The 20,710-nt window shown below is 38.3% G+C and overlaps 1 protein-coding gene across 5 annotated transcripts in view; it reads right to left on the reverse strand.

The window, feature by feature from the left end:
* NBEAL1 (neurobeachin like 1) overlaps nucleotides 1-20,710 on the reverse strand; it is a 116,481-nt gene that overhangs the window by 24,896 nt on the left and 70,875 nt on the right. For all 5 annotated transcript variants that reach the window (XM_070732028.1, XM_070732025.1, XM_070732026.1 and 2 more), the window contains 16 exons: nucleotides 19,996-20,171; nucleotides 17,990-18,143; nucleotides 16,324-16,452; nucleotides 14,578-14,883; nucleotides 14,348-14,497; nucleotides 13,403-13,560; nucleotides 12,386-12,510; nucleotides 12,147-12,273; nucleotides 11,101-11,249; nucleotides 10,223-10,356; nucleotides 9,378-9,479; nucleotides 8,759-8,854; nucleotides 8,534-8,658; nucleotides 6,891-7,031; nucleotides 5,571-5,701; nucleotides 4,882-4,991 (listed from right to left, as the gene is read on the reverse strand). In XM_070732028.1, coding sequence (XP_070588129.1) covers nucleotides 4,882-4,991; nucleotides 5,571-5,701; nucleotides 6,891-7,031; nucleotides 8,534-8,658; nucleotides 8,759-8,854; nucleotides 9,378-9,479; nucleotides 10,223-10,356; nucleotides 11,101-11,249; nucleotides 12,147-12,273; nucleotides 12,386-12,510; nucleotides 13,403-13,560; nucleotides 14,348-14,497; nucleotides 14,578-14,883; nucleotides 16,324-16,452; nucleotides 17,990-18,143; nucleotides 19,996-20,171 — 2,313 coding nt within the window. The remainder of the gene's footprint in view (nucleotides 1-4,881; nucleotides 4,992-5,570; nucleotides 5,702-6,890; nucleotides 7,032-8,533; nucleotides 8,659-8,758; nucleotides 8,855-9,377; nucleotides 9,480-10,222; nucleotides 10,357-11,100; nucleotides 11,250-12,146; nucleotides 12,274-12,385; nucleotides 12,511-13,402; nucleotides 13,561-14,347; nucleotides 14,498-14,577; nucleotides 14,884-16,323; nucleotides 16,453-17,989; nucleotides 18,144-19,995; nucleotides 20,172-20,710) is intronic.

Genomic DNA, 20,710 nt, shown 5'->3' on the forward strand with positions numbered 1-20,710 from the left:
GAAGGCGCCGACAGGAGCTCCAAGAGAGAAGTAAAACGGGGCTCCGAGTGACGCAGCAAAGTTGCCAGCCAACTGCTCCGACGGCGTGCGAGAGAGGAACAGACGATGGGAAGGTGGGGGGGGACTCATGAAGCAGGAATCTCAGTCATCAGTCACTCCGCGCCTGAGCCGAGCCAGTGGCGCCCGGGAAGTCTCCCGCCCGCCCGCCCTTCTTTCTCTGCCTCGCAGATGGAGTCACCGGCTTGATTTACCCCAGTGACTCCCGGCCATGTCTTCTCACAGCGGGGGGAGAGGCCGGGAGCGGCCGGATCCCGCGGCGGCGGGGGAGGAAGATCTGCCCGTCTACCTGGCGCGCCCGGGCACCGCCGACCAAGTGCCCCGCCAGAAGTATGGCGGGATGTTCTGCAACGTGGAGGGCGCCTTCGAGAGCAAGACGTTGGACTTCGTGGCGCTCAGCGTGGGGCAGCGCGGAGCCCGCCGCGCCCCATCTCGGGACCACCAGGAGCCCCAGCAACAGCACTCTCTGGCGGAGGCAACCCCGAAGGAGCCCCCGGCCGGCAGCGTGGAAATCCGGCCCCCCTCAGGCAAACAGCGCCTGCAAAACCTCGGCCACGAGGATTACAAGGTCAGAGAAGGGGCGGAGGAGGGGAGTCTCCCCCCGGCGAGGGATGGAGGAGGAGGAGGATGGGTGGCTTTGCGAGCATGGCTGAAGGGGGTGTGTGTTAAAAGACGCCGCCTTACTCCAGATGCACGGGTGTGGAGGGGGATGCTCGGACCGTTTGCCGGAGAGTCAATCCCGCCCTCCCCGGGGGTGATGTGCACTAGACGGGAGCGCGGGAAGGGTAGGGCAGCTGCCGGGCTCCCGCGGTGCGCCCTCTTGTGGCTCCCACCCGGCGCCCTCTTGTGGTGACCCGAGTATAAGCCGAGGTCGGGTTTTTCAGCCCATTTTTGGGGCTGAAAAACTCGGCTTATACTCGAGTATATACGGTAAGTAAATAAGTAAGTAAGTAAGTAAGTAAGTAAGTATGATGATGATGATGATGATGATGATGATAATGATGATAATAATAATAATAATAATAATAATATATTAGATTTGTATGCCGCCCCTCTCCGAAGTCTCGGAACATTGTGCTTGGGCCATCCAACTTTCAAATGTCATCTCTCAATATGGATTCCCTATCCAATTATCAGTCCAATGAGATATAAAGACTTTCAAACAAAGAGATATTAATGTGACTACTTAAGATGACACTGCAGCACTTAAATGTGCCAAATGTCGGAAGTGGCCGGCTCAATATGAATCAGCCTCCTAGTTAGAAAAAAAAAATCTAACAAATACAATGGGGGGGGGGAATATTTAGTCAGACACCAATTGCACAACTTCTCCCACTTAAAAAGATGAGAGAAGCCTGTAATTGACATCATAAGTAGACCTCAACTATGAGAGACAATATGAGAGAACTCATCCAGAAAATCACATTTTTAATGAATTTATTTGCAAATTATGGTGGAAAATAAGTATTTGGTCAATAACAAAAGTTCATCTCAATACTTTGTTATATATCCTTTATTGGCAATGATAGAGGTCAGATGTTTTCTGTAAGTCCTCACAAGGTTGGCACACACTGCTGCTGGTATGTTGGCCCATTCCTCCATGCAGATCTCCTCTAGAGCAGTTTTTTTGGGGGGCTGTTGTTGGGCAACATGGACTTTCAACTCTCTCCAAAAGTTTTTTATAAGGTTGAGATCTGGAGACTGGCTAGGCCACTCCAGGACTTTAAAATGCTTCTTATGAAGCCACTCCTTCGTTGCCCTGGCGGTGTATTTGATCATTGTCATGCTGAAAGATCCAGCCACATTTCATCTTCAGTGCCCTTGCTGACGGAAGGAGGTTTGAACTCAAAATCTCACGATAAGTGGCCCCATTCATTCTTTCATGTACATAAATCAGATCCTGGTCCCTTTGCAATGAAACAGCCCAAAAGCATGATGTTGCCACCCCCATGCTTCACAGTAGGTATGGTGTTCTTTGGATGCAACTCAGCATTCTTCCTCCTCCAAACACGATGAGTTGTGTTTCTACCAAACAGTTTTACTTTGGTTTCATCTGACCATATGACATTCTCCCAATACTCTTCTGGATCATCCAAATGCTCTCTATCAAATTTCAGACAGCCCCGGACATGTACTGGCTTAAGCAGGGGGACACGTCTGGCTCTGCAGGATCTGAGTCCCTGGTGGCGTAGTGTGTAGATGGTAGCCTTTGTTACATTGGTCTCAGCTCTCTGCTGGTCATTCACTAGGTTTCCCCATGTGGTTCTGGGATTTTTTCTCACCGTTCTTGTGATCATTTTGACCCCACGGGGTAAGATCTTGCATGGAGCCTCAGATCGAGGGAGATTATCAGTGGTTTTGTATGTCTTCCATTTTCTAATTATTGCTCCCAGAGTTGATTTCTTCACACCAAGCTGTTCGCCTATTGAAGATTCAGTCTTCCCAGTGTAGTACAATTTTGTTTCTGGTGTCATTCGACAGCTCTTTGGTCTTCGCCATACTGGAGTTTGGAGTGTGACTGAAGTTGTGGCTGGGTGTCTTTTATACTGATAACAAGTTCAAACAGGTGTCATTACTACAGGTAATGAGTGGAGGATACAGGAGCCTCTTGAAGAAGAAGTTACAGGTCTGTGAGACCCAAGAATCTTGCTTGTTTGTAGGTGACCAAATACTTATTTTCCACCATAATTTGCAAATAAATTAGTTAAAAATCAGACAATGTGATTTTCTGGATGTGTTTTCCCATGTTGTCTCTCGTGGTTGAGGTCTACCTATGATGTCACTTACAGGCCTCTCTCATCTTTTTAAGTGGGAGAACTTGCACAACTGGTGTCTGACTAAATACTTCCCCCCTCCCACTGTATATTAAATGCTGTAGGGGTGGGTTCTAGGTTACCTCACTGCAGTTTGCTGCCTCCCGCACTGCATGGCTGCACCTCACGGGGCATGCGCGCATGCAGTGATAATGTTTTTAAAAAATACAAAAACACATGTGCAGAAATTCAGCTTCAATGCATGCTCAGAAAAAAAAATACAGAAAAAAAATTAAAAAAACAAATTAAAAAACATCGACTGAACCAGTTCTATGATGTCATTGTGACATCACCAGCATGTTTCTACCATTTCTGGCAAACCAGTCTGAACCAGGAGGAGCCAACCTCTGCCATGCTGCCTCAACATCTCAGAAGAGCCTGGTTTGAATATCTGGACTCCATGATAAGACGTGGGGGCAGAGGTGGGTTCCTCCTGGTTCAGACTGGTTTGCCCAAACCGGTAATGACCCACTGGCAATGTCACGATGACTTCATGGAACCGGTTAGGTAGGTGCTGTCTTTTTTCAATTTTTGAAAAATGTTTATTTATTTGCTTATTTTTGAATTTTTTGAATTTATTTTTTTCTCCTGAGCCAAGTTTCTGAGCCGTGGCCACATGGCATGGGAGGAAGCGAATCGGCAGCGAGGTCAGTTAGAACCCACCCCTACATGGGAGGTTTTATGGGGTCCTAACTGAAGAAAGATTTTGCATTTGTGGAGCGCTAGAAACAGCCACTTATTTAGCCTCTTATGTCATATTGTAAATAGAAACATAGAAACATAGAAGTCTGACGGCAGAAAAAGACCTCATGGTCCATCTAGTCTGCCCTTATACTATTTTCTGTATTTTATCTTAGGATGGATATTTGTTTATCCCAGGCATGTTTAAATTCAGTTACTGTGGATTTATCTACCACATCTGCTGGGAGTTTGTTCCAAGGATCTACTACTCTTTCAGTAAAATAATATTTTCTCATGTTGCTTTTGATCTTTCCCCCAACTAACTTCAGATTGTGTCCCCTTGTTCTTGTGTTCACTTTCCTATTAAAAACACTTCCCTCCTGGACCTTATTTAACCCTTTAATATATTTAAATGTTTCGATCATGTCCCCCCTTTTCCTTCTGTCCTCCAGACTATACAGATTGAGTTCATTAAGTCTTTCCTGATACATTTTATGCTTAAGACCTTCCACCATTCTTGTAGCCCGTCTTTGGACCCGTTCAATTTTGTCAATATCTTTTTGTAGGTGAGGTCTCCAGAACTGAACACAGTATTCCAAATGTGGTCTCATCAGCATTCTATATAGTGGGATCATAATCTCCCTCTTCCTGCTTGTTATACCTCTAGCTATGCAGCCAAGCATCCTACTTGCTTTCCCTACCGCCTGACTGCACTGTTCACCCATTTTGAGACTGTCAGAAATCACTACCCCTAAACCCCTAAATATAATATTGTATCAAGAAGAATGAAGAGATAAAAGCCACTAAAATCATTTTACATGATTATGAATATTATTCAATAGTAATGCCATACCTTTTAATTTTTTTAAACTTATTTATCTGTATCCTGCATTTATTATTTTTACAAATTACTAAAGGCAGAACCATATTCAGCACATAGACCTCATGGTCCATCTAGTCTGCCCTTATACTATTTTGTGTATTTTATCTTAGGATGGATATATGTTTATCCCAGGCATGTTTAAATTCAGTTACTGTGGATTTACCAACCACGTCTGCTGGAAGCTTGTTCCAAGGATCTACTACTCTTTCAGTAAAATAATATTTTCTCATGTTGCTTTTGATCTTTCACCCAACTAACTTCAGATTGTGACCCCTTGTTCTTGTGTTCACTTTCATATTAAAAACACTTCCCTCCCGGACCTTATTTAACCCTTTAACATACTTTCGTTTCATTTCCTGTCAACTTACACATATACTCTGATGGTCCTTTGTGCTAAGCATACATTTTAAAATCTTACATTATCACTTCAGAGAGATTATAACTCACCAATGCTTTCCTATGTTTGAAAATGAAGTCTTCTGGAGAATGTGCCCATTTTGGTAGGACAACATCGTTTACCTCTTCTTTTGAAATCTGAAGCTGACCAAAATTGAAATCTGCAGACAAGACAAAAGAGTTTCAGATGCACTTAAGATGATAAAATGTTCATCAGAAGGTACTGTTTTCTAAGCCAGATAACACTGAAGGAAAAGCTGACTGACGAAAAGCAGTTAATCAGGAAAATCAATCTCACGTATTTATTTTAAATACAACCAAATTATGTAATAGAATAACAGCATTTGTAATAATATGGCAAAAGTGCAATTTAGGAATTTTTGTATAATTAATCCGATTTTCTATTCATTCTGTAATCACAGGATCAGAACATTAGCCAATGTGTTGCGGGAGAAGAGCATACAAAACTGGGGTGAGGGTGGGGGGCAGAGTCAAATGCATAACCAGTTTAGTTTTTGCGTTGCGACAAGAGATCTAAGTCTAACCCCTCCCTCTTGAATTCTGTTGACTCTTATCTAATGCCAATTTAGTGCTGGCGTTAATTAACTAGATTTTTGTACATAAGTTTCAATAATGGTCCGCATGAATGGTCCTGATTCTTTGCACCTGATATAGTGTTACTTAAACCCCCAAAGAGATTCCATTGTTCTGTACAGTTTATTATTGGTTTAACTTCTTACGATTTTGATTCTCTAAGAACTCTGGGAAGTAGAAAAATTCTGGGATTAGCTCATTCACATCATTTGGATTCTCCATGAGAGTTTGCCAAGTAGCATGAATGGAATGGAACTGTCGATCCGCACAGTCAAATCTGCAGAGAGAAAATACAAACTCCCCAAATTACACATTAGTATTTCCACTGAAATTCCCATTTAAATGATGAAATTGCACTTAACTTTAGCTGAGTGCTCTTCCTATAAAATCAAATATGGGTGCAATTTTTTAAAAAAGTAATATACTTACCTTATTGGGATAACAATGCATATTTGGAGCTACACATTATTTGAACATTCCTGCATCACATTTGAACTGGAACACAAGACTTGTTCATTCAAGAACTCTATTTAGCTATTACCACATACATGAAGCTGTGGACAGCAAAAAATTGTATAGAGGAAGAATTGAATTGAATTTATTCAATTTATAAACTGCCCTTCTCCAGTGGACTCAGGGTGGTGAACAAGGATAAAAACTTTATACCATCAATAAAACCCCATGAATTTAAAGCATTCACCCGTCAATCATTCATCATAAAACCTTCTTCATAAAACATTCATCTATCAATCATTCATCGATTCGGGTCGGAGCAATGTGTTGTTACTCAACGGCCTCAGGCCTGATGGCAAAGCCATGTTTTTAGGGCCTTTCGGAAGGCCAGGAGGGTGGGGGAGGTGCGGATTTCCTGGGGAAGTTGGTTCCAGAGAGCCAGAGCCCCCACAGAGAAGGCTCTCCCCCATGATCCCGCCAACTGACTCTGTTTGGTTGACGGGACTTGGAGGAGGCCAATCCTGTGGGATCTGATCGGTCGCTGGGACGTGTGAGGCAATTATCTGGTCCTAAGACTATGGTGGCCATTACAAAATTTAGTGGGAAATGTGGACATCTCCAAAATGCTAAGATTACATGACAAAGTATCAGGAAGCCACTAATGGTTCATAAGTTAAGCATCTTATAATTACACTTTTTAATATTTTAAGCTGCCCAGAGTTACCCTGTGGTGAGATGAGTAGCCAATGAATTTTATAACCAAATAAACAAACAAAGAATATTTTTGTTTTATTGGAAAGGTGGCTTTTTCTTGGCTTCCTTTACTCAAAGGATCAATTGCATTTGCAGCTTCTCTGAATTTTATACAAGGGGGCTTCTCTTCTGAGAAATAAACATCTCTACCCTAAGTATGTGAAGAAATTATACCTTGTTCACTTTCAAGGAATATAATGCATTCTGCAATTCAGCCTTGAAGGCAACAACAGAAATGGGTACATCACTTAATATCATACCTCCCACTCTGAAGCTGGATATGCAAAGTGGTAAAAGGTTCAACCCGAATGAGATAATGCATGACCCCAGCTGCATTGGAGTAGTGAGTCCCATAGTGAAACTTGTCAATAATTCCAAGAGGATCTTCAAAATTATCATATCTTGAAAAGCAAAACAAGAAAATAACTGTGAAATTTTTGTTTATGTATTGTTTTATTTACTCTCAGAAGTTACATAGGTACCATTTATCATTTGAGAATGAAGAACACCCAGAGTTTAAAAATAATAGACAAAAAGAATCTGGAAGCTGATCTATCAAGTTGTTTCTTTTTATTAATTAGGCTATATAGTCATACCTCGTCTTACGAACCTAATTGGTTCCAGGGGGAGGTTCGTAAGACGAAAGGTTCGTAAGACGAAACATTGTTTCCCATAGGAAACAATGTAATGTCAATTAATCCGTGCAACCAAAAAAAAAACCCCGCAAAAAAACGCTGCCGCCCGGCTGTCACCTTTTAAAACAGCCTGGGGGCTTCTCAGTGACCTCCCGAACGCCGAACGCCAAACCCGAACTTCCGGGTTCGGCGTTCGGGAGGCCGCCGAGAAGCCCCCAGGCTGTTTTAAAAGGTGACAGCCGGGCGGCGGGGCTTCCCAGCAGTCTCCGAACGCCGAACACGGAAGTTCGGGTTTGGCGTTCGGCTTCGGGAGACGGCTGGGAAGCCGCGCGGCTGTTTTAAAAGGTCACAGCCGGGCTGGGGGGCTCCCCAGCAACCTCCCGAACCCCGAACTTTTGCCGAACTTCCGGGTTCGGGTTCGGGAGGTTGCTGGGAAGCCCCCCAGCCCAGCTGTCACCTTTTAAAACAGCCGCGCGGCTTCCCAGCAGCCTCTGAACGGTTTAGAAAAAGTTTGCCTCTTCTTACGAACTTTTTTTGTGTTACGAACGGCAAACCCGAACTTCCGGGTTCGGCATTCGGAGGCTTCTGGGAAACCCCGCCGCCCGCCTGTCACTTTTTAAACCCCGGGTTCGTATCTCGAGTTGTTCGTAAGACGAGGGGTTCGTATCTTGAGGTACCACTGTACTTGAAACACTAAAGTAAACCAGCATTGACTTTTTAGTTTATGACTATATAGTGAATAAACACCATAAGGGTGAGTCGTTAAAAAGCAAGGAAAACAATAAGTGATGGAAAAAATAAAATTTTTGCACTGAAAATATTTTATGCAACAATTTTACATTTTATATACTAATAAATAGCACAAAGATTCTGCCTATCATCCAAAGAATTTCTTTCAATTCAAAAAAAAATGTTTAAGCATTTATATACACCAACTTCACAATGCTTCCTCCACTGGGTTTTTCTAAGGTGACATGCAGTCCCAAATTCTCAGTGATAAACAACCATTATTTTAGCAATACAACTATGAAGTTTCTTTTTGACACAGTTTTATTACTGCTTATTTCTCTCCACATCCAATAACTATGCTTCAGTTTTATTGGCTTTGACAATTTAAAATGCTCTTATCCTAAATCTGCCTATCAATTCTTCACTACCAACTGAACAATAAATTCCACTTACTAGTTGAAAGAGAAGAACAAGCATAAACATTAAGAAGCATATTTATAACAAGGATATGAATTAAATGATTACTTCAAAAGAAATACCTTTCATTTACAGCTCTCACATTCTTTTCATTCACTACACCAATAGGTTTAGACAAATCCCGAAACACTGCAGGATTATTCAAATCCAATTCTTCTGAAGTATAATCCTGCAGGATCCATGGAAACTTGAACAAAAAGGAGAACGTTCTTCAAGTCTCACATTTGTTTTTTGATAAAATATAATACTATATATAGTCAGAAACAATGGGCATAAATAATACTTACAACAGGATATTGTGCAAGATCATTGTAGGTTCGTCCTGCCATTGTATTTAACTGAATGAGGTAATCAAAATTGGATATTTCCCTGTTCACCCATTTCTAAATAAAGAAAACCCAATGTTGAAGCTAATGTTGTATAAAAAGAGTTAGTGATGTATTTAGTATAATTGAAGCAAACAAAATAGTAAACTTAAAGCAGCATTCATGTTTATTCAGATTTTTATGCCACCCTACTTCTACAATCCATACAGATCTAGAAACATATAGCCATGTAAATTATTTTTTAAATGATATTATTGTTGCTTTCCTATATAATCCAACAAATGTGACTTACTGCAGAATGCTCCATTTAGGATGAGGTTGGGTAAAATAAAGTTAATATTAGTATTGTCATGTTAGGAAGAAAATGGATTTAATCCTATATATATATAAAAGTTTATTGTACTCTTCAAGTGATAAACTATTTTAAATAGAGAATAGAAGCAGAAATAAAATTTATCATTTAAAGGCTATATTTATCTGTATTTTTAAAATTACCTCAGACACCAGCTGGGGGAGCTATTATTCCAAGCAAAAAGAGAAAAGAATTATTTTTAATGTCCCCACCGTCCAGTTATCGTACCTGAGTCAATCCAGAAGTTTTGAATAATTCTTGGGGAGATCTGGTCCCACTAATATTTTGAGAACACAGAGACAGAATTCGGCTATATACTCTGTTCCTTGTCTACAACAAAGAAGTACATAGGTCAGGGGTGGGTTCTACAATGGAAAAGGAGAAACCATCCAAACAGGGAAAAATTCACAAAAAAAGATGGCGGCACTCATAGAATGACACTGACAGTGACATCACCAGCAGGTCACTACTGGTTCAGGCAATCCAGTCCAAAGCGGGAAGAACCCACCTCTGACGTAGGTTAATTTATTGAATAACATCATCAGAATTTCCCCTATTTTCGCATTTGAGCTTGCTGTTTTGGCAACCTGATTGTGGGGCTAATCCATGCAATTCAATTTGTCATTTTACTGTAATAAATTCTCATGCATTTCAATAAATGCTATTGCATTATTTAAAGGTGCTTTGCCTCAACATTTGTCATCTCCAGCAATGATGGTCCACTACACTAAGCATTAGAAAGGGTATAAGCCAAGGAAGATGTTTTAAACCAATGCTGGTCTTCTTTTAAGCATACCTGCATAAAACATGGGACTTAAACTAGCTATTTTGGCTTTCATTATTAAATGTCATCTGACCACAAAAACAAAAATTAAATATGCACCTAAAATTCTAATATGAAACAAAACCATTCAATTACTTCACCACCATTTTTAGCAGAGTCAGGAATATTGTTGAATTGAACCTATTCATCTGTTCATAGGGGATCACTGGCCAGTTATCCAGTAATAAAAATGTCATTTTAGGGATTTGTCTCAAAGTATTTTGCACGAGAAATGTGTAAAATCACATACCTCCTTTTTAAAGTTAAGGAAATAATTAGTCTGGTCAATGAAAAAGATCTCCAAAGCCGACCTCCTCAGATTATAACGGCGCAAGTGAATCTCTCGAATTTGAGAAAGAGGCCATTTAAAATCAAAACCTACACCTGGATATAGAAGAAGAATTTCAGTTTATTCTTAACTATATTCAAAGAGAAGGTATATGATAATTATGAAAATCGAGAAGGTAACATAGCTGGAAAAGTAAAAACTGCCAATTGGCGTGAGCCAAAATAGAAACTTTGCTAAAAATCATAGCAGGACTGAACAACCAGAGGCATCAGAATCACGTCATTTCAAACTACCCTTTTATTCTCACTGAAAGTCAATAGCAATACTGATCAACAATTAAGAAATGAAACAAGATACGAAACAAACAAGAACTGTAGTATAAATTCTAAAATAGTTGTAATCCATTAAACAAACAAAAAAACCTCCACCAACAAATAGCAAATTAATCTGCTCAAATATCATCTCCCTTCTGCCCCTCAAAGAACTTCACTCCCATCCACAAAGCAGATAAGGGCAAGCCGAAGCATGAGGCTGCATTTTGAGAAGCTGAGAAATGGGTGGGGAGCACTTTCAAGTGGCTTATAAATCAATGTTTATCATAGCAGCCATTTTGAGACAGTACTCATGTCATATCACCAAATCATCAGCCACAAAAGATTAAGGGGAAAGTTTGGCAATCAGCAATATTTTTTTCCACTGCAATGCAAGTGGAGAATTCTAAATTATTAAGCATTTGAAATTTTTCTTCCAGAAATTCACTCCAGTGTGAAAGAGTATATTAGCCAGTTAACCAATGTATATAACACAAGGGTGGTGCAACGGAAGTCCAAAGGTCTTACCTTCTTCTTTTTCAATGTTGCAATCACAAAAGTAAATGTGTTGCGTAGTGACTTCCAGCCTGCCCGATATTATATTCATTATTGTAATAAGTTCACAGTCTTCTGAGAGCACAAATTTTTCTTTTTGACCCTGCTCTTCCTTTTCATCCCTGCAGCAGAAATATTAAGTGACAGGCTTGATTAGCTGGCTAACACAAAAATGACAAAACAAGGCACCAGCATTTCTTACAAAATATTCAACATTCGAATCTCTTAAATATATCTTATATAAACAATCCATCATTAATTAATAAGAAGCCTGATTAATCTCAAGTAGGATTAGCAATGTTTTTGCTCTATATCATAAACAAGTGACAACAGAGACAAAACATTCCTTAAGAAGAGAAAATCATGAATAAAGGAAAGTTTGATCTTGTATCAAGTTTCTCATTTATGAACAGTGAGAACTTACTACCCTGCCAGCACAAGAGATACTAAATATAATTCCTAAAACATATTGTATTTAGATATTTTATATAATTAGATGAAAATATAGTTTTTCTATCATTTCTGCACATAAAAATAAAGTAAAAGGGTAGGCAAGTTATAAGTAAGTACGTAAGCAAATGTTTTGTTTGAACTTGCTTAGCAGAAGAGATGAGGCACTAGTCTATACTTACTATCTATGACCAATGTAAAAAAAAGACAAAGGATATTATATTTAATTTTGTTAAAACTATAGTTTCAAAAATCATGATATGCAACATTAAAAGTATTTGTTTCCTTGACAATTTTGTAATCTCTTTTCTTATTAGTATTTTTTTTTTAATTGAAATATTTTTTTCCTTTGGAATGAAACAAATTTTGATCTACCGGAATGCAGCTAACTAACCATCAGATTAGGTGAATTGTTTTATTCGAAATTTAAACAGAAAGATATTTCCATTTCATGCATATTCATGTAGAATGTGGAGAAAAGTTAAAAAGAAATCTCGATGAGCATGCCCACAATATTTTGCAGCCATAATCTTTGGAACCTGGTTCTGAATTCATACTCTTCTACATACATATTTGTACTGGATGTTGGATCTTCATCTGGCAGTTCAAGTATATCATCTTCCATATCACTGACTTTTACTTGCTTCACTGCTTCTAGAAGCAAAGCTTCGCTTGATGGTGGCATCTGTAATACTCCTTGAAAGATGAATTGAGAATTAAACAAATCAACTTCACTTTGTACTCTAACAGAGCATCCATCTCAATGAATAATCAATAGCTAACAAGCATCACAGCCACTTGGCCTCACCTAGGTTATCCCTGAGGGCACTGGCCTCCTGGTGAGAGTTGAAATTGTAATTTTGCACTAATTTTAGCCTCATTCGTGAATAATTTTCCACATTTGAAAGTTTCCAGTGAATGGGATTCGGCTTCCTGATGAAAGGAATACACCAAAAGAAATTAAACAAGATTAGGCATGTGATGTTACTGTTTATACTGGAAAAAACAAGAAGACATGCATACAAGATTTTTTAAATTAGATTTTATTTTTCATATTTTTTTTCCATACTGTTTGAGGGGAAGCCTGAAGTTCCCTCCAGTTGGGGAAAATAATCTGATTCCTACTTATAAAAAATGAAGCTGAGCTGGATCTCTTTTTATTAAAAACATACAGGGAATTTTCTGTCTCACTTTGATAATTATGAATTATCTTTGCCAACAACTTAAAGCAGTACCAAACCTCCCCAAAAAGGAAAGGGGGATATTAGGCATTTTTATTGTGTGTGAGGCTTCAACAGGAGTCATGAAACCTAATGGACTGACCATGATATCTCAAAGCAAAAGTGAGCAAAATTCCAGTTGGCAGGACCTATTTTTTCCCCTTAGAATGCTAAGTTTAAGCAATTGGAGAAAGAGAGAGAGGGAGACGTGAATACATCAAAAGGCAAGTTATAATATATAAACTATAACTTGAGTCCAGGAATTTGTCCCAGGTATCAGAAGTTGAGAATTTACTGTGTGCTACCACAAGCAATATCTTTTAAGCAGGAAGAAGAAAGTGAGTCTGCTTTTACTTTGGATGAATTACAGGGAATGAACTATTGCCAAATTACTACACGTCAACAACCACGCCAACTTCTGCCCACCCTGGAAAACTAACCATGCTACCACCAGAGCCCAAAATGTGCTACAAAAATTTCCAGGATTTTCTGTTTTTTTTCCTTTTTATTTGGTTTTTTTCCTTTTTATTCTTCACCTACATGCCTTCCTCCAGAAAAGGTAAAATATGCTTCAAGGAGAAAGAAAACATGCTGATTTCCCATACCTTTCAGCCCAAGGGCCTTGTTCACAGGTAAGATAAAGTTTGGCAGCTCTCCACTGTCTCAGAGTTGTTGTGTGCTGATTATTTAACTGTTTTAGCATTCCATTGTAACGCATGTTCTCCTGCCGTGCCCTCCGGTTAAATGGCTCTACAAAAAATTCCTGGAGACAGAAACATAATAAATCTTAAATAAGTGCTTAGGAAGGCTAGAACAAAGGACTTGAAAAACCTGTTGCATGAGAGCTTACTGTAATAACAAAAACAATCCAAATTGCATATAATATATAGAAGGGGGGGCGGTGTCATTAGCCTGATTAAAAAAATATAACTTTATGCATCACAACTCACCAGTCAAAAAAACAAATGTACCCTAGGCAAACCTTTATATAAAAAATTGATTCCAACATCAACCAAAGGAAAGTTAATGTTAGATATCCTTCCTATCACTGTCAAAGATACAATATTGGGGAAAGAGAAATGGTTGACATCATGTCCTATGGAATCCAGTATCAAAATTAAGGTAGTTCTCAACTTACAACAATCATTTAATGTCTGTTTGAAGTAACAACAGCACCAAAAAAGATAACTTATTACCATACTTTTTCACGTCTGACTGTTACATCCCCATCGTCATGTGATTTACATTCAGACACATACTGGTCCATATACTTGACGGTTGCAGTGTCCCAAGGTCATGTGATCATATTTTGTGACTTTTTTAACAAGCGAAGACAATGTGGAAGCCAGTTTCACTTAACTATGATGTAATTAATTTAACAACTGCAATGATTCACTTAACAAATGTGGCAAGGAAAGTCATAAAATGGGGCAAAACTCAATTTAAAAATGTCTCACTTAGTAGCATACACTGTATTCTAGGCTCAATTGTGATCATGTTAATCCTCAAATGATTTTCTTGCTCAGGCAAGAAAGTCGCTCTGATTTTACCTGAAATTTGAGCTTGCTTTCTCCTCTCTCTCGTTCCCGTTTATGGATGTTGACCATTAGTGCCTCAAAGCAATCCTTCCAATATAGTGCCATATGTTCATGGCCATCGCTAAAAGTGCTGAGTTCGTACTGCTTCATATTAGGGATAATCTAGTTCATGAAGGATAAGAAGGTTAACATGCACTCCCTTTTTTGGAGAGACAAAAGTATTTTAAGAAATCCCAACTTACATATTTAGCGATGTAAGCATGCCATTCATCAGTTCTACAATAGTCCTGGAAGTCCTCAAAAAAGGAAGGACTTCCATTAGTTGAAGGCAAGGAAGGCAAGTGCAAGTTCATGAACAGAAGGTCATATATTTTGGAAATAAGAGTTCGAACAAGAGGGATCAAGAAGGAGTAAGTTTCAGTCTTTTCTTGGATTGATCTGCTTAGGATGCCTTCCAGTTTTCCCAGCAGGTAACAGGATTCCGCTTGGTTGTCAAGTACTTTGGTCTGAAGGAGGGTGTTGAGCTTGGCTGCAGCCATTGCACAAACCTGGCGCAGGGGCAAACAGAAAGAAAAATAACAATTCAACCAATACAGATAATTTAAGTTACACATTTTTCCCAAAAGGTATTTCAATTCTCCACTTGCATCTCTTCAAAATCCCATACATTCTGGGGTCCTGGGGCACATTTGAAATTTTGAGAGCACACTACAGGGGCTATTATGAAATGTTTTTGATGATAGCTGTAGCCAATCACAAAACACTCATTTGCTAGAAGGCATTGCGTTGAAGCCTTTCCAAGAGCATTACTGGGCTCTAGAGATATTACTGAAACTTCAGGTAGTATTTCAAGCTGATGCTGTGTTTTGTATTTGATATCATTGTCCCAAGAGTACAGCTGGAAATATATTATTCCATAAGAGAAGAACCTACATTTGCCTTTCCTCTTTATAACTCAAGGCACTGTAAACAGGGTTATCAAATATTCTTGATTTTCAGTTGGCTCAGATCTTATTAATTGTTGTTATGTTAACCATGAAAGCACAACTCAATAAAATTAGACATATCAAAAGCATTTATTAGCGCATCCAAATTATATATTGATTATCAGCATATTCTCAACATACAATGTATTGATTATTTATTTATATTTATATTCCAGCTTTCTCCTGAGAAGTCTCAGAAATCTACATGTATACAACTTCTTCATGAATCCTTTCAAAGTCTCTATAAGGAAGTTGGGCTTAAAAAAAGCATTCTAAACTAATGATAAACTATGATTTATTATGAAGAAAATAATATGATGAAGCTTGGGTTCACAATTTCTCCACAGGTAGATAGAATTAATATAAAGGACATTTATCATTTGAAATGAATCAGTAGCCTAAACAAAAGAAGGGGACCATGGTTTGTACAATAACATATTTTAATCAAGAAAGCAGAAGCTGGTATTTTTTCCTAAATTGTATTTGGATATTCTCATAAATTTATACATTGCTCAATTATACTTTAACTCCATCCAGATACCAAACGTTTTCTTTTATTTGTGTATTAAGCAATACTATACTCTAGAGGTACTACTGAAACTGCAGGTAATGTTTCAAGCTGATGCTTTGTGTATCGAAGAGCCTCGGTGGTGCAGTGGTTAGAGAGCAATATTGCAAGTTACTTCTGCTGATCACCAGCTGCCAGTAGTTTGGCAGATCGAATCTCAGTAGGTTCAAGATTAACTCAACCTTCCATCCTTCCAAGGTCAGTAAAATGAGGACGCAGATTGTTAGGGGCAATATGCTTACTCTCTGTAAACTGCTTAGACAGGGCTGTAAAGCACTGTGAAGCGGTATATAAGTCTAAAGGCTGTAATGCTATAAAGGGGGGAAAATAAAGGAAGGGTGTTCAAGTCCCAAATTTGCCAGAACATATTTCTTTGTAAAAGAAAATCAAATTTTACCATTTTGTGCACAGAAACCTTCAATAATGTAACACACCTGTAAATTATCTTGTGCAATGAATCCAAGAAGCAGCTGGATCTGCACTTGATAGAGCTTCATGTTTTCTGGCCCAGAAGAGTACCAGATTGACAACGTATCCATGAGCGTCACCAGTTCTTCCAAAAGCTATGCAGAATTAAATCCAGAATTAAGACCAAAAAAATGTGAATGTAGACTGAGGAACATTGAATCCATGGCCCATGACCCAAGAAGGTATAATGTTCAAATGTGTTATTTTAAAATGTTTCTACTATATTTTATTTATTTATTCAATTTATTTATTCAATTTATGCTGCCCAAACCCAAAGGACTCAGCGTGGTTTACAATAATAATATAACTAGAAATACAAAAAGATACAAAACAATAAAAAGAAGTGGAATATAATCTAAAACTATGAAACCCCGTATTAAAAGAAACCCATTAATATAAAGCAGTCATATCCCATACATATATACCATTCATACAGTGTGGCCCAGTCACTTGTTAATTCATGGCCCCCCAGGCCTGCCAGCAGAGCCAGGTCTTTGTGGCCTTGTGGAAGGCCAATAGTGTAGGACCAGTACTGACATCGGAGGGTAGTTGATTCCATTGAGCCGGGGCGACTACAGAGAAGGCCCTCCCCCTTGGTCCCGCCAACCTGCATTGCTTCATCGACAGGACCCAGAGAAGGCCAACGCTGTGTGCTCTTATTGGTCTCTGGGAGGTATGTGGCAAGAGGCAGACCCATAAATAGTTAGAATGAGAGTTTGATTATTATAGAGTTAAAATGACCCGAGTTTGATTATTTGACAATGGGAGAATTTTGATAGATACTATCAATTGTTAATGCTTAGAAGATGTTTGACAAATATGTTAATGTTTTGGCAAATATGTTAATGTTTAGATGTTTGGCAAATATTTTTAATGTTAAACCCTTGCTAGAGAAAAATGATCCTTATTTTTTTGCACACCTGGATAAAAGTTTGAAGGTGAAGAATCACACGGTGTGATAAAGCAGTGAGTGCAGTATTGTTGGGCAGGGACTGAGCTGGTCTGAGATCCGCTATCCATAATGGAAAATCACTGGGTCACTTGGGGTCACTTGCTTTCCCTTACTCCTAAGAAGGAGGCAACGATAAAATCACTTCCAAAAATGTTGCCCAGAAAGTGGCATGGATTTGTTTGGATAATCACATCAAATCAAGACTGACTTGCAGACACAGATCATAATTGGTATAGTCAGGTCTATTTATGAACAACCCTGTCACCTAAAGGAGGGAGGGAGGGAGGACAATTGGGGAAAATATATTAGTGAAGCAATTCAACAATTTCACAAAAGCTTTGTAATTGGAAGGTAAATGTCAATCAGAAAATAGAAATTGCCAAACAGCAACATTTGTTACAAGTGAATAATTTCTTCCCCACATAATCTTTGATTAAGCTTTAAAATGTATTTAAAATGTACCGTATGTATTTCTTGACTAATCCTAAAGTTTTTAAAATGTGGAAAAATTATTCTTAGAGAATTTACTCCAATAATATTTGAGGGCAAATTCATGTAAATTTAAATGTAGCGTTTTGAATCAATTTCTTGTATTTTCAAAGCCGGTGAAAATATAATAAGCAATGGCACTTGATAACTGGCCTCTTTCCAAAGCTTTTCCTATATAGTTTCATACTGACCTTTTCTGTCCAGAGTCTTGAATTCACGAGACCTTCTGCTTGCAGGAAATCCTGAACAATGAACAAGAGCCGGAAAGCATTTTCATGGTACACTGAAAGGGATTTGGTTTCTCTTGTGTCAGTGACTGCCCACTCCAGCATCTTCTCTAGCAAGCTATGTTAAAGAAGTGGCACAAAATAAGCAACTTTTGTGAATTTTAGTTACTGATGGAAAGGCAGCAGGAAAACAGAGCTAAACCCAACATTGTTTGTATTTAGCTTTTTTCACTGCAACCAAGAAATTATATTCTAGTCTAGTTGCGCTCTCAGATGTTACATAAAGTTATGTTCTACTTTAATTTTCAAATCAATAACTCTGGATTGTCAAACATAAGAGTTCCCAGAGCAGAGTCCTGTTGTTTTAATGGGCTGCTTTTGTCGAGCCAAAAACCTCTGCACTCCTATCTTTTATACAGGCCTAAAATACCTGACTCTGCCAGTTGCTCTCGCAACCCAGTATGGGAATACCACAATATGGGAATATTAGACAAATAGCAGATCCTCACCTCAACACATGATGCCTCCCTCCCCACCCAACTTCTAATTTATATTGCTGAAGTTTCATTATGTTTTATTGTTATATTTACACATTTTATAATTTTTATTCTATTGTTGTAAGCTGCCCAGAGTAGCCACATAGCAAGATGAGTGACAAATAAATGTAATGCAAAAATAAATACACAAGTAGATTTTTCTCCATTCCGTTTTTGCCTTGCATACCCTAAAAAGTGAATTATCATATTCTGGTGATTCTCCAATTGGGAAGAGCTGGCATGGGCTGACAGAGGAAAGGGGATTCAGCAAAAATAAACTCTGTTTACAGAAGTTGCCTCTCCTCTCCTGTCAGCGCCTCCTTAATTCAAATGCATATTTTTGGGAGGGAAACAAAAGAAAAATGTGTCGCTATTTTAAGGAGAGAAGGCCTAGACATACCTGGAATGTATGCCCATAGCTGCTTTGAAACCTTTTACTAGCTTTAGATCCAAACATCTATTCCTGATGGTAGATCAGAAAGGGAGTAGAACCAACCTAGCTCGTTAAACTTTTTGAAACTTCTGAAAACTGAGTTTGATTATCCAAAATACTTACTAACAGTCTGATCTTTAAGTTATATAAACACTTGCTATTTGAACATTTTGGTCCTGATATTATTGCCATATCTGAAATTCTGTATTTGTTAAGTATAACACAAGAATTAAAGAAGCATACCTTTAAATAGGAAATGGGAGGAAGCAAGTAAAATAAATATTCACTATTTATTCAGTTTATAAATCTGGAATATCTGATTTGTGAAAACACAGGAGGCTAGTTTCTGTTGAACTTAAATGCAGTTAATATATGTAAAATTATTTTGCACACATACATTAGGCCCTTCTCACAAAGAGATAAATCCCACTTTTGGACATTCAATCTTTGAACATATGGACCATCTTGTAGAGGATTCAGGGCTCAAAACGGCTTTTGAGGGTGAATAAACATCATGCTACCCACAAACGGTAGGACAGTGGGTTAACTATATGCCTCTCAATATCTAACAAATAACAAATAATACTATTTAATATGGATTTGTTTCAAATCTCTGCTTCTAGATGCAATTCAACTGAACCATTAATTCACGCGGTCTGGTTTTGCCATATAATTTTATAACCGTAAGAATTATAATACATCGGAAATAAAGTACAACTGATTTGTGAAATAAGTGCCTTTTACTGTACATTACTGAATACAGACTTTATTTCTTTTTTTAAAAAAAAAAGACAAGATATTTTTGAGCAATATGGACAAAATTTTAAGCATCATTTTTCTTCTCTTTAAAAATAATTTTATACTGTATGTGGTGTTTATACTATTAATTCCTATCACATTAACTCCAGGTCCAGTATATCATTCCTCTTTTCTGCTTTCCATTATCTTTTTTTTCTTTCCCAAAACCTCCCAAACTTTGAAAAAGTAATAATTTGACCTACTTGAGTTTAATCTCATCTGATGGTCGTAGTAATTCATTAGAGATGCCCAATTTGGTAAGCGCCGAAAAAACCTGACCCTTCTCAATCCAAGCCGCATCATCTGATCTCTCGATGCCTTTCCACATCACACAAAGCAAAATATCTGTCAGAAGCTGAAGGAGATCTTCTTCGCATGCCTAGTAAAAGCAGACACGTGCATTTTTAAATATCATAGTATTTTTGAAAAGCATCTTGCCCATTTTACTTAGAAAGAGCAGACCAATTCCATGTCATAACGAAGATTCACAGCTTATATTAAAAACTGCTGGTGTTACAGAGTCTAAAATGAAAATAGGCATCTTTTTTAACTGATAAGGCCCAGAAAACTATACAATCATATCTTACACAGTTTCTTTAAAAGAAATAAAAGGCAACATACTGAAAAGGATGGCCTAAAAATAGGCGCAAAAGTGAAAGAAGCTAAAAAAATAATAATAATGAGAGCAATTTGCATGGATAGTTCTAAGAAACATACATTTCATTCATTCAATTTCTTTCTTTCATTCATCCATTCACTCACTCATTCATCCACTCACTCATTCATCCATTCACTCACTCATTCATCCACTCACTCACTCATTCATCCATTCACTCACTCATTTCATCCATTCACTCACTCATTCATTCATGTCGATTTGCTGAAAAATGTATATATCAGCCACCTTATATAACATTA

Source organism: Erythrolamprus reginae, chromosome 1, assembly GCF_031021105.1.
Source record: "Erythrolamprus reginae isolate rEryReg1 chromosome 1, rEryReg1.hap1, whole genome shotgun sequence".
Taxonomy (NCBI): Eukaryota; Metazoa; Chordata; class Lepidosauria; order Squamata; family Dipsadidae; genus Erythrolamprus; species Erythrolamprus reginae.